Raw genomic sequence first — 11,357 nt, forward strand, 5'->3', positions numbered from 1 at the left:
CACACCTATGGTCACTTGATCTTCGACAAGGGAGCCAAAACCATCCAGTGGAAGAAAGACAGCATTTTCAACAATTGGTGCTGGCACAACTGGTTGTTATCATGTAGAAGAATGCGAATCGATCCATACTTATCTCCTTGTACTAAGGTCAAATCTAAGTGGATCAAGGAACTTCACATAAAACCAGAGACACTGAAACTTATAGAGGAGAAAGTGGGGAAAAGCCTTGAAGATATGGGCACAGGGGAAAAATTCCTGAACAGAACAGCAATGGCTTGTGCTGTAAGATCGAGAATTGACAAATGGGACCTAATGAAACTCCAAAGTTTCTGCAAGGCAAAAGACACTGTCTATAAGACAAAAAGACCACCAACAGACTGGGAAAGGATCTTTACCTATCCTAAATCAGATAGGGGACTAATATCCAACATATATAAAGAACTCAAGAAGGTGGACCTCAGAAAATCAAATAACCCCCTTAAAAAATGGGGCTCAGAACTGAACAAAGAATTCTCACCTGAGGAATACCGAATGGCAGAGAAGCACCTGAAAAAATGTTCAACATCCTTAATCATCAGGGAAATGCAAATCAAAACAACCCTGAGATTCCACCTCACACCAGTGAGAATGGCTAAGATCAAAAATTCAGGTGACAGCAGATGCTGGCGAGGATGTGGAGAAAGAGGAACACTCCTCCATTGTTGGTGGGATTGCAGGCTTGTACAACCACTCTGGAAATCAGTCTGGCGGTTCCTCAGAAAATTGGACATAGTACTACCGGAGGATCCAGCAATACCTCTCCTGGGCATATATCCAGAAGAAGCCCCAACTGGTAAGAAGGACACATGCTCCACTATGTTCATAGCAGCCTTATTTATAATAGCCAGAAACTGGAAAGAACCCAGATGCCCCTCAACAGAGGAATGGATACAGAAAATGTGGTACATCTACACAATGGAGTACTACTCAGCTATTAAAAAGAATGAATTTATGAAATTCCTAGCCAAATGGATGGACCTGGAGAGCATCATCCTGAGTGAGGTAACACAATCACAAAGGAACTCACACAATATGTACTCACTGATAAGTGGATACTAGCCCAAAACCTAGGATACCCACGATATAAGATACAATTTCCTAAACACATGAAACTCAAGAAAAATGAAGACTGAAGTGTGGACACTATGCCCCTCCTTAGATTTGGGAACAAAACACCCATGGAAGGAGTTACAGAAACAAAGTATGGAGCTGAGATGAAAGGATGGACCATGTAGAGACTGCCATATCCAGGGATCCACCCCATAATCAGCTTCCAAATGCTGACACCATTGCATACACTAGCAAGATTTTACTGAAAGGACCCAGATGTAGCTGTCTCTTGTGAGACTATGCCGGGGCCTAGCAAACACAGAAGTGGATGCTCACAGTCAGCTAATGGATGGATCACAGGGCTCCCAATGGAGGAGCTAGAGAAAGTACCCAAGGAGCTAAAGGGATCTTCAACCCTATAGGTGGAACAACATTATGAACTAACCAGTACCCCTGAGCTCTTGACTCTAGCTGCATATGTATCAAAAGATGGCCTAGTCGGCCATCACTGGAAAGAGAGGCCCATTGGACACGCAGACTTTGTGTGCCCCGGTACAGGGGAACGCCAGGGCCAAAGGGGGGGAGTGGGTGGGTAGGGGAATGGGGGTGGGTGGGTAAGGGGGACTTTTGGTATAGCATTGGAAATGTAAATAAATAAAATATAAAAAAAAAAATTCTAATTTAAATGTGAGGCAGGACCATTGTAGGTAAATATCATACACTGCAGCACTCGGAAATATGATTGGCAGCTTTATAAGAAAAAAAAAAACAAAGAAATCATCTGTATTATTTTTCTCATCTCTCCCATGGAGATCAATGGGGGAAATGCCCATTGGAATGTCAGGGAATGTTCTTGGCGGATACTGAATCCTCTCATGTCTTAGTCGTGTCGTGGACTTTCCACCTTCCTGGCCTGAGTCAAATCATTCTGTGTTGATGAAAGCATATAATTTATGGCATCCTGTTACAACAGTCAAATTAATGCAGTTCATTTAATACATATACCTATAGTCTGTTCAGATTTAATTAAAAGTCTTAAATAGCATATAATTGTTATTTACATTTATTTCAATTAGTCAAGTTTAATGTATACAGTTGTATTTCTGTATGTTTGGTCAGCCCTTTCACCTATTGCTTGAATATTCTCTCCACTGCGTTCTACATATATATTGATATTTACCAGGTATGAGGAATTCCCTTGCCTCTTGGGTATTATTCACTCTAAAATGTGGAGAACTGGACATAATTAACTCAGGAGCAATAAATAGCACATGCATGTTCAACTAGACCTTTTCACTTTTACATATTCCAGGCTTTCCTACTTAAGTAATGATGCTACCCATAGTGGACAGGTCTTCCCACCTTAATTAGAATAATCAATATAGTAGAGCTTGAACAATTCCTCAATGACATTCTCTTCTCATATGATTCTAGATTGCTTCAGGTTGACAACTAAACTAACCATTATAGATTTAGAGTTGCTTCTTCTAAGATGTGTAAGAATTTGCATCCAATGGTTATTTTGGCATCTACTAATTAAAGAAGTAGAAGGGAAGTTAGCAAGGGAACTTTGCTTTCTGAATATAAAATTGCACCAATTCCTTTGCAAATATTTTTCTTTAAAATTTCTCAGATTTTTTACATTGATTTTCTGTTTCCCAAAAATCCAATTACATTTCCCATTTCCACTTTTTAAACTACTAATTCTTTCTTAAGCTTTATTAAAAAATGCTGGCTCTAGTCATGGGGCTTGACTATATCATTCTGTTTATGCCTAGTGCCATAATATGTTTGCTGCAAACAAGATTAACACTATCATAAATTAACAGGGAAATTTTAGTAATCTAATTGTAAAATGAAATTTACTTTTGTGTATAACTCATTAATAAAAATTGCTAAATAGAAAAAAAAAAAAAAAAAAAAGAAGATGGAAAGAAGTGAGTTCAGTGCCCCACCAGAATGAGAGTAGGAATTTATCACAAAGCAGTAATAAAACAATGCACACAGTTGCTAGCAGTTGCTGTAAGAATATATGGGGCATAGGCTAGAATCATTAGTCTATGGAGTCATAAATACTTTCTCTAAATAGCAAGGTCTAAAAATCACAAACTTATTTCAAAAAGTTTATTTCTTTAATTTTTATATATGTATATGCATTTGTATGTTTGTACACATATGTACAGGTTACCATGTAGACAAGAAGAGGCCATTGGATCCCCTGGATTTGGAGTTACAGGAGGTTATGAGATGCCTGATACAGATACTAGGAACTTAAGTTGGGTCTTCTTCAAGAGCAGCACATAGTCTTAATTGTTAAGCCATTTCCTCAGCCCTTCAAAATCTTGACTGAAAGATTCTAAGTTGTATCCTAATGCTACTTGAGTGCATGATTTAGGAAAAGAAGAAGGATACTTTTTCTTGGTGTATTCTTTAACTTAAAAAGAAAAATATATATTACTACCAGGGAAATTCAATACAAAATTCAACCAGCTAGCAGAGTCCAAAGGTGGGCCAGCAGATGCAATGAAGAAAAGTATGAGTGTGTATGAAAACTATATTGTATAAGATGAATTATAATATTTTTTTGGCCATAAAGCTCACTGACAAGAAGTACAGCAGCATGGACTTTCTGTTTGTGAGACAGATGAAGTGTTTCTAAGCAGTTTAGGAAGAGGATAGAGGTCAAGACACGAGTAAGTATGTTGCATGGGCAGTTGACATCTGGAGAAATGTATAACACAACCTGAATATTAATCTGTAAGTGGTAAAGTTTGGACAAAAAAAAAGTATGTGGTACGAAGTTTAAGAGAGAAATAGAAGAGAGGAAATATCAGAATAGGTAAAAACAAAAACAAAAACAAAAACAAAAACAAAAAAAAACGTGTTTACCCCTTTCTTATATAGTACCATTGTAGAGACAGCACCTAAATTGTCTAGATTGTAAACTACTTTGCTTGCTGTCTCAAGCAGATGTGTGCCCTGTTTTGTGTGGCTGCTCTAGGCCGCACAGATTGTCCTGTCCTAGGGTCACACATCTCGTTTGTGTGCTCCTGTTACCCTTCCTCACTCATTGACTATCTTGAGTTCCTGGAAGGGCTCTTTTTGGTCAGGGACAAGGAAACTAGAAATATGGATGCTGTTATGCAACAAAATAATTTTTTCTTCATTGAGAAGTTCCCAACTGAAGAGTTCATCACCTGTGATCATTCCCATGATGTCCGAGAAAGGCATGACTCCTATTGCCTGAATTTCTGTACCCTATCTGTGCCAAAAGGAAGTCTTTTGAATTCCTTGCCCCTCCCTTTGATCATTTGTCACGATCCTTATGCCCTAACCTGTTGCATATAAAAGACCTACCATTACGTAGCCAGGCAGTATTCATTATTCCTAGCTGACAGGTAAGAGTGCTTACAAGAGGAAAACTCCTCTAACACATGCTATTCTACTTCAATCTCTGGATATTATACAGATGTTTTAGAAGTACTGGTCTACCAGTGGAGGCCCAAATTGCTTTTAAATTACTAGACTTATATATTTGTAAAGTGTCAAGAGAAAAAAAATTAAGTATATGGGGATACAAGGGAGCCTTCTCACACTAAGAACTCAGGAGACAGGAGGACTTGTGCAGGATCAAGTTTGCTGAGTTCACCTTTCCTAAAGTTTTATTATTGTTGTTCTTCAATAGAAATTATTGATTTAGAATTTAAATCGAAGACTGTCTGCTGATCAGCATGGCTCAGAACAATGTATACCTTATCCTGTTCTTATGCCTGATGTTCCTGTCATACAGCCAAGGTAAGCTTGTTGAACCATGACCCTTACAGACATGAAGGCTTTGCTCCATCTATATATATATGCTCATGGATTTGGAAAAGGAATGGTAAACATTGGAGGGCAACCAGTATTCTTATTGCTTCAATGATCACAGACCTTCCCAACCACCAGAGAATTTGAGGTGGACTTTTAAATTATTCCTTATTTACAACAACGGATACTTTTATTTGATCTGGTAAATGTAGATTTTATTAATGTGGGACGGGTTGAATGCAAAGAATATAAGATTATGGAGAATCTCATGCAGGAAAAGCTATAAGATATACAAAAAGTGTAAGAGCTTCAGAAAAAATAGGGGAACAACTGTGTAGAAATAGCCTCAGGAATTAATAGTGAGGCTTTGTCTCAAGGAAAGAAAGCCTAGAAGAGACAAGCAACAATGGAGGAATGTAGAACAGGCAGTCACTCTATTGGCTGTGTTACATCTTTGCATACCTACAGAAGAGATGACAATGATTATCTCTTCCTCCAGGCTTTGTTGCATCCTCATCATCTCCTTCACTTTCCTCTCCTTTCCTAGGCCAGGTAGCTGAAGAAGACTTCCCCTTGGCTGAAAAAGACCTTCCTTCTGCCAAAATCAACTGCCCAGAGGGTGCCAACGCCTATGGTTCCTACTGTTATTATCTAATTGAAGACCGTTTGACCTGGGGGGAGGCTGATGTAAGTGAAAAGTAATATATGATGATGGGAGGTATCTGAAGATAGAGACACTTACTGTTACCTAGTGGTTTCATAAGATAGGGCAGATCGCAAATTTTTCCCATCACCAACCTAAATTTTTCCCTTTGACTTTTAGTTTGAAATACACTCCTTAGGAAGAGTAGTATATTGTTCAAAACTCCCTTCTCCATTGATTAACCTATTTTCTGTCTGAACCCCCACAGCTCTTTTGCCAGAACATGAATGCAGGTCACCTGGTGTCAATACTCAGCCAGGCTGAGAGCAACTTTGTGGCCTCGCTGGTTAAGGAGAGTGGTACTACAGCTTCCAATGTCTGGACTGGACTTCATGACCCTAAAAGTGTGAGTTTTTGATCTTTTTACCACCTCATAATCAGGTGAAGGAGAAGTGGGAAAACCAACTTTAGCCTGTGAAAACCCACCTTTACAACACTCATAGAAAAGCAACATGCTTTGTGGATGCCAGAACATATGGACATGTTGTGGTTCACTGAAGGTGGATGTAGAGATAGCTGGGGTTCAACTTCTTTATAGTTTCATACATTCATCATCAATTTACTTTATTACATGTGTAGCATTTCTTATATTCAGATAATTATTTATTATTTATCTTGATGATTTATGAGTTAGAAGAGAATCCTCTAATGACAGAGAAAAAAATTTATTGCTTGTTTTGGCAAATCTGTCACTATAATAAGCCATCTAGTACATCTAGTTGTTTGGTGAACTAGGCAAGGTTTAAGCATCAAGAAAGAGACTCTAGGAATGGCTTTCTGTGATAAATGTTTATGGTTTTTGTAAAATTCAGAGTAATTACTTGGTCTTGAGAAAAGTATATGCCCTAGTACAGGGGGATGCCAGAGCCAGGAAGCAGGAGTGGGTGGGTTGGGGAGCACAGTGAGGGAAGGGTATAGGGGAATTTCAGAGAGGAAACTAGGAAAGCATTTGAAATGTAGATGAAGAAAATATCAAAATTGACAAAAAATTGTAAAGGATAGGAGTAAAATAATAATTAAAAAAGAAATAATTGATTAGTTCAATTTGGGAGACTTGTGTTGGCTTTTTAGCATTTTAAGAGTTAAATAAATCCTTTCCTCCCCCAAAACAATTTAAAAAAATAAAAAATAATAATAAGAAGAATTACTTCTCTGAAGGAGAATGGAAGGAATTGAATAACTGAGAAAAGAACATGTACAAAAACAAACAAAAACCATTATGATTTGCAATGGGACTGTGACATTTATTTTTTTATTTCTATACTTGGTCCTGCACATGGTCCAGGTACTTCTGCCACTTTGAGTGACATTGTCTCAATTTGACTTCTTCACTATAGAACCGTCGTTGGCACTGGAGCAGTGGCTCCCTATTTCTCTTCAAGTCATGGGCCACTGGAGCTCCAAGCACTGCCAACCGTGGTTATTGTGTATCGCTGACTTCAAACACAGGTACAAAGCAGAGTCTCACATTTTTGTTGGTTTCTGCTCAGCTCTGGGGATGTACCTGGGCCTGCTGATAGAGGAATGGTTATTTATGCAAGACATAGAAGTGTCTCCTTTGATTTCTTGTCCCAAGGAGTCTTGGAACTAGGTGAGACCACATTTTCTGCAGCTGATTTATTTTTTTATTGACTTGTAGCATACAAAAAATGGAAGGACGAAAACTGTGAGGCACAGTACTCCTTTGTCTGCAAGTTCAGAGCCTAAAGTCACCTGAAGAACAGATGTGCAGAACTCTGTTACTATATATTATAAATGAAAGAAGACCATCTATCTGCAAAATAAATACTCTTTCCTGTAATAACTTACAACAGACTTGCAGTATGTTTTTCTCTTTGTTTTTTTCACTGAAAATAATTTTCATATAGGATATTCTGATCATGGTTTTTCCGCTCATATGCACCAAGATCTTTACCATCTCTCCAAAAATTCAACTCCATGCATTCTTTATCTCTCATTAAAAAAATACCATGTAGAACAACAGCAACAAAGTACCCAAGCAAACTAATATAAAACAACAAAACATACAAAGAAAGGGTACTAAAAATATACAAAGAAAGCAGAGAGCAAGAGACATATATAAAAAATAAAACCCTCCAATTAATGAATAGATGGTAGAAAATCATCAGAAAACATAATATTTGGGGTATTTTTATCTACTCCATTTTAAAAAACCATGACAAAAGGAAGATAAGATTATGTTCCCCAATTGTCTTTTCTTTTGCATTCATTATGTCAGTTGCCAATGGCTGAGTACCTAGGATGAAAGGGATTCTAGCATGTCAAGCTTGCTCTAGCATAGCTTGCTCTGGTGTAGCCAATGTTATAACTGTATTCTTCATGAGCCATTTTTGCCTTTGTTTGTGATAAATTTAATGTGCAGGTATTCCTTGAATTTACTTAGACTGTAATTTGTAGAAACTGTTAGATTGTTGGTTCATAACTGGCATAGGTATTTTGATACTTTATGGAATTTCACAAGTTTTAGATCTAAGGAAGACACTTTTGTGTACAGGGAAACAATTTAAAGCCATAATTGTTTTGATATTTTAGGGAAGTTGCTAGTTTGAAAATACTGAATAAATTCATGAGAGACTAGAAGTTAAGACCAGCAAAGTTTGATAAATGCAATTCTTTGAAAGAACTAATAAATAAAACATGTTGATTTAAGTAATCACAATGTACAGAAATAGTTAATGGCAACTTTACATACCCTATTTCCAAATGCAGTAAAGAGTTAGAAAATTTTCAATAATTTATTTTTTAGTCATCACTTTACCTACTGATCACAACACCCCCCTTTTCTTCTCCCAGTCATGCCCTTACAAGTCCCTCCCATTATTTCATCCTCTCATTCTCAGAGAAGGGGAAAACCCCTTGAGAAGCACCCACCCTGAGACATCAAATCCCAGGAGGCCTAACCATATTCTTTCCCACTGAGGTCCAACCAGGTAGTACAAGTAAGAGAATAGGATGCAATGGCAGGTAACAGAGCCAGAGACAGCTCACCCACCCCATCCTAACCTCATTCCAATTGTTAGGGGAAATACATGAAGATCAAGCTATATATCTGCTACAAATGTGTACAGGGCCTATGCCAAGGAGACCTTGCATGATCTTAAGGTGGTTGTTCAGTCTCTGTGAGCACCCATCTGCCAAGGCCATTTGACTTTGTAGGTCTTCTCGTGGTGTCTTTGACTACTCTGCCATGCACAATCTTGCCCATAATACTTTCACAAGACTCCCCAAATTCCATATGATGTTTGCCTGTGAGTCTCTGCATCCTGTAGCCAGTGGAGGGAGCAGGACATCAACCCACCCGCAAAACCTTCAGCCAAAACTTGTCCTGCCTACATGATGGGCAGGGATAGTAATGGAGAAGAGAATGAGTAAAAGGACATCCAATTATTTCCACAATTTGAGACTGATCCTTTGAGAGATGCCCACCCCTGACCCTGTTAATGATATGGCCATGCTTGCAGACAGGGACCTAACGTAACTGTCTCCTGTGAGGCTTCATCTAGCAATGGGTAGAAGAGTAGGATTTTAAATAAATTTAGAAATATAAACTTTCCCCAAGCTATAAATATATCCATAAGAATATTAAATAAAATTTGATAAAACAATCCACTCTAATCAAAGGACACATATTGTCAATCTGAATTATAACTGTAATGGCACAGTATAAAAATCTTATGAAGATGCAATTTGGATATTCACATATCCATAGAATACATAGGATATATAAGTTGTATCGAAATATACATATAGTTTCAAAAGAAAGTATGGAAAAGATATGATAGAAATAAGCACAAAAGAATTGATATGTATTGATATAAGATTACCTAAGATGTTATATCTAGAAAACTAACACACGATTGGCCACATCAAGACAAAAGATTCTATGACAGAGCTATTACAATAGTATATAATATAAAATAAAATTTAATACAAAAAATAAAATAGTATGTAATAATTGTCAAAAAACAAAAAAACAAAAAACAAAAACAAACAAACAAACAAACAAACAAAAACTCTCAGGCTCCAAGTGTCCATGTCACAAAATCAAGCAGATTTCTAGGGTTTATGAACCAGAAGAAAGGAATCCATAAATTAATCTAGAGATATATCATAATGCCCACCATATTTTCATATACTTTTGTCAAATTTGACAGCTTTATCTCGATTTTATATGGAAGTTAAACATAGGTAAAACATATTGAGACCAAAGTTTCTTTGACTTTTTTTATTTGCTACCATCCCCTTTATTTTTCAAGTCTTGTCTTATAACTCTAGCTACCATGTGGAACAGTGCATTGATTAAGAATGCAGCAAGTACCCAAGGAGCTAAAGGGATCTGCAACCCTATAGGTGGAACAACATTATGACCTAGCCAGTACCCCGGAGCTCTTGACTCTAGCTGCATATGTATCAAAAGATGGCCTAGTCGGCCATCACTAGAAAGAGAGGCCCATTGGACACAAACTTTATATGCCCCAGTACAGGGGAACGCCAGGGCCAAAAAAAAATGGGAATAGGTGGGTAGGGAAGTGGGGGGGAGGGTATGGGGGACTTTTGGGATAGCATTGGAAATGTAATTGAGGAAAATACATAATAATAAAAAAAAGAATGCAACAAGAAAAAAAAAGCAGGGGGGGGCAGGTGTGCCTTTACTCCCACCACTCAGGAAGCAGAGGCAGGCGGATTTCTGAGTTTGAGGCCAGCCTGGTCTACAAAGGGAGTTCCAGGACACCCAGGGCTATACAGAGAAACCATGTCTCAAGATCTGGGGCTGTTCCACAGCCCTCTGTGTACAGGTCCCGCCAAGGAGAGTTGGTCTCCCAGGAATGCTGACACAGGCTTACAGGCCCACAGGAGAGACAAGCTCAAGCCAGAGACAGCAAGATCAACTAACACCAGAGATAACCAGATGGTGAAAGGCAAGCAAAAGAACCTTATCAACAGCAATTATGGCTACATGGCATCATCAGAACCCAGTTTTCCCACAACAGTAAGTCATGGATATCCCAACATACCTGAAAAGCAAGAATTGGATTTAAAATAACATCTCATTATGCCGATATGGGACTTTAAGGACACATATAACTCCCTTAAAGAAATATAGGAGAAGACAGGAAAACAAGTAGAAAACCATAAAGAGGAATCACAAAAATCCCTTAAATAATTATAGGAAAACACAAGCAAACAGGTGAAGGAATTGAACAAAACCATCCAAGATCCAAAAATGGAAGTAGAAACAATAAAGAAATCACAAAGAGAGACAACTCTGGAGGTAGAAAACCTAGGAAAGAAGAAAGGAGTTATAGACGCAATAGAAAACAAATGCCAATCCATGCTACTATACCCAACAAAACTCTCAATTACCATAGATGGAGAAACCACGGTATTACATGACAAAACTAAATTTACACAATATTTTTTTCACTAATCCAGCCCTTCAAAGGATAATAAGTGGAAAACTCAAACACAAAGAGGGAAACTACACATTAGAAATAACAAGAAAATAATCTAAACAAACCAGATAGAAGATAGCCACATAAACATTATTCTAAGTCTAACAACAAAAATAACAGGAAGCAACAATCACTTTTCCTCAATATCTCTTCATATCAATGGACTCAATTCCCCAATAAAAAACTTAGACTAAGAGACTGGTTATGTAAACAGGACCCAACATTTTGCTAGATAAAGGAAACCCACCTCAGTGACAAAGGCAGACACTACCTCAGAGTAAAAG

General features: G+C 37.8%; 1 protein-coding gene across 1 annotated transcript; it reads left to right on the top strand.

The window, feature by feature from the left end:
• Positions 1–4,462: 4,462 nt before the first annotated feature.
• Positions 4,463–7,407, top strand: Reg2 (regenerating islet-derived 2). Its single transcript, NM_009043.2, has 6 exons — positions 4,463–4,487; positions 4,775–4,884; positions 5,444–5,583; positions 5,808–5,945; positions 6,937–7,048; positions 7,239–7,407. Exons 2-6 carry the CDS (start codon positions 4,821–4,823, stop codon positions 7,304–7,306), a joined length of 522 nt encoding a protein of 173 aa, NP_033069.1. The 5' UTR covers positions 4,463–4,487; positions 4,775–4,820; the 3' UTR covers positions 7,307–7,407.
• The last annotated feature ends 3,950 nt before the right edge of the window (positions 7,408–11,357 follow it).

The sequence above is a fragment of the Mus musculus genome, chromosome 6, assembly GCF_000001635.26.
Source record: "Mus musculus strain C57BL/6J chromosome 6, GRCm38.p6 C57BL/6J".
NCBI classification, from domain to species: Eukaryota; Metazoa; Chordata; class Mammalia; order Rodentia; family Muridae; genus Mus; species Mus musculus.

Excerpts from the sequence above, each read along its gene's own strand:
- Reg2 (NM_009043.2), top strand. The coding sequence starts at position 4,821 with ATGGCTCAGAACAATGTATACCTTATCCTGTTCTTATGCCTGATGTTC. Across the intron at positions 5,584-5,807 it reads TGACCTGGGGGGAGGCTGAT|CTCTTTTGCCAGAACATGAA; the intron begins GTAAGTGAAAAG and ends GAACCCCCACAG. Across the intron at positions 5,946-6,936 it reads GACTTCATGACCCTAAAAGT|AACCGTCGTTGGCACTGGAG; the intron begins GTGAGTTTTTGA and ends TCTTCACTATAG.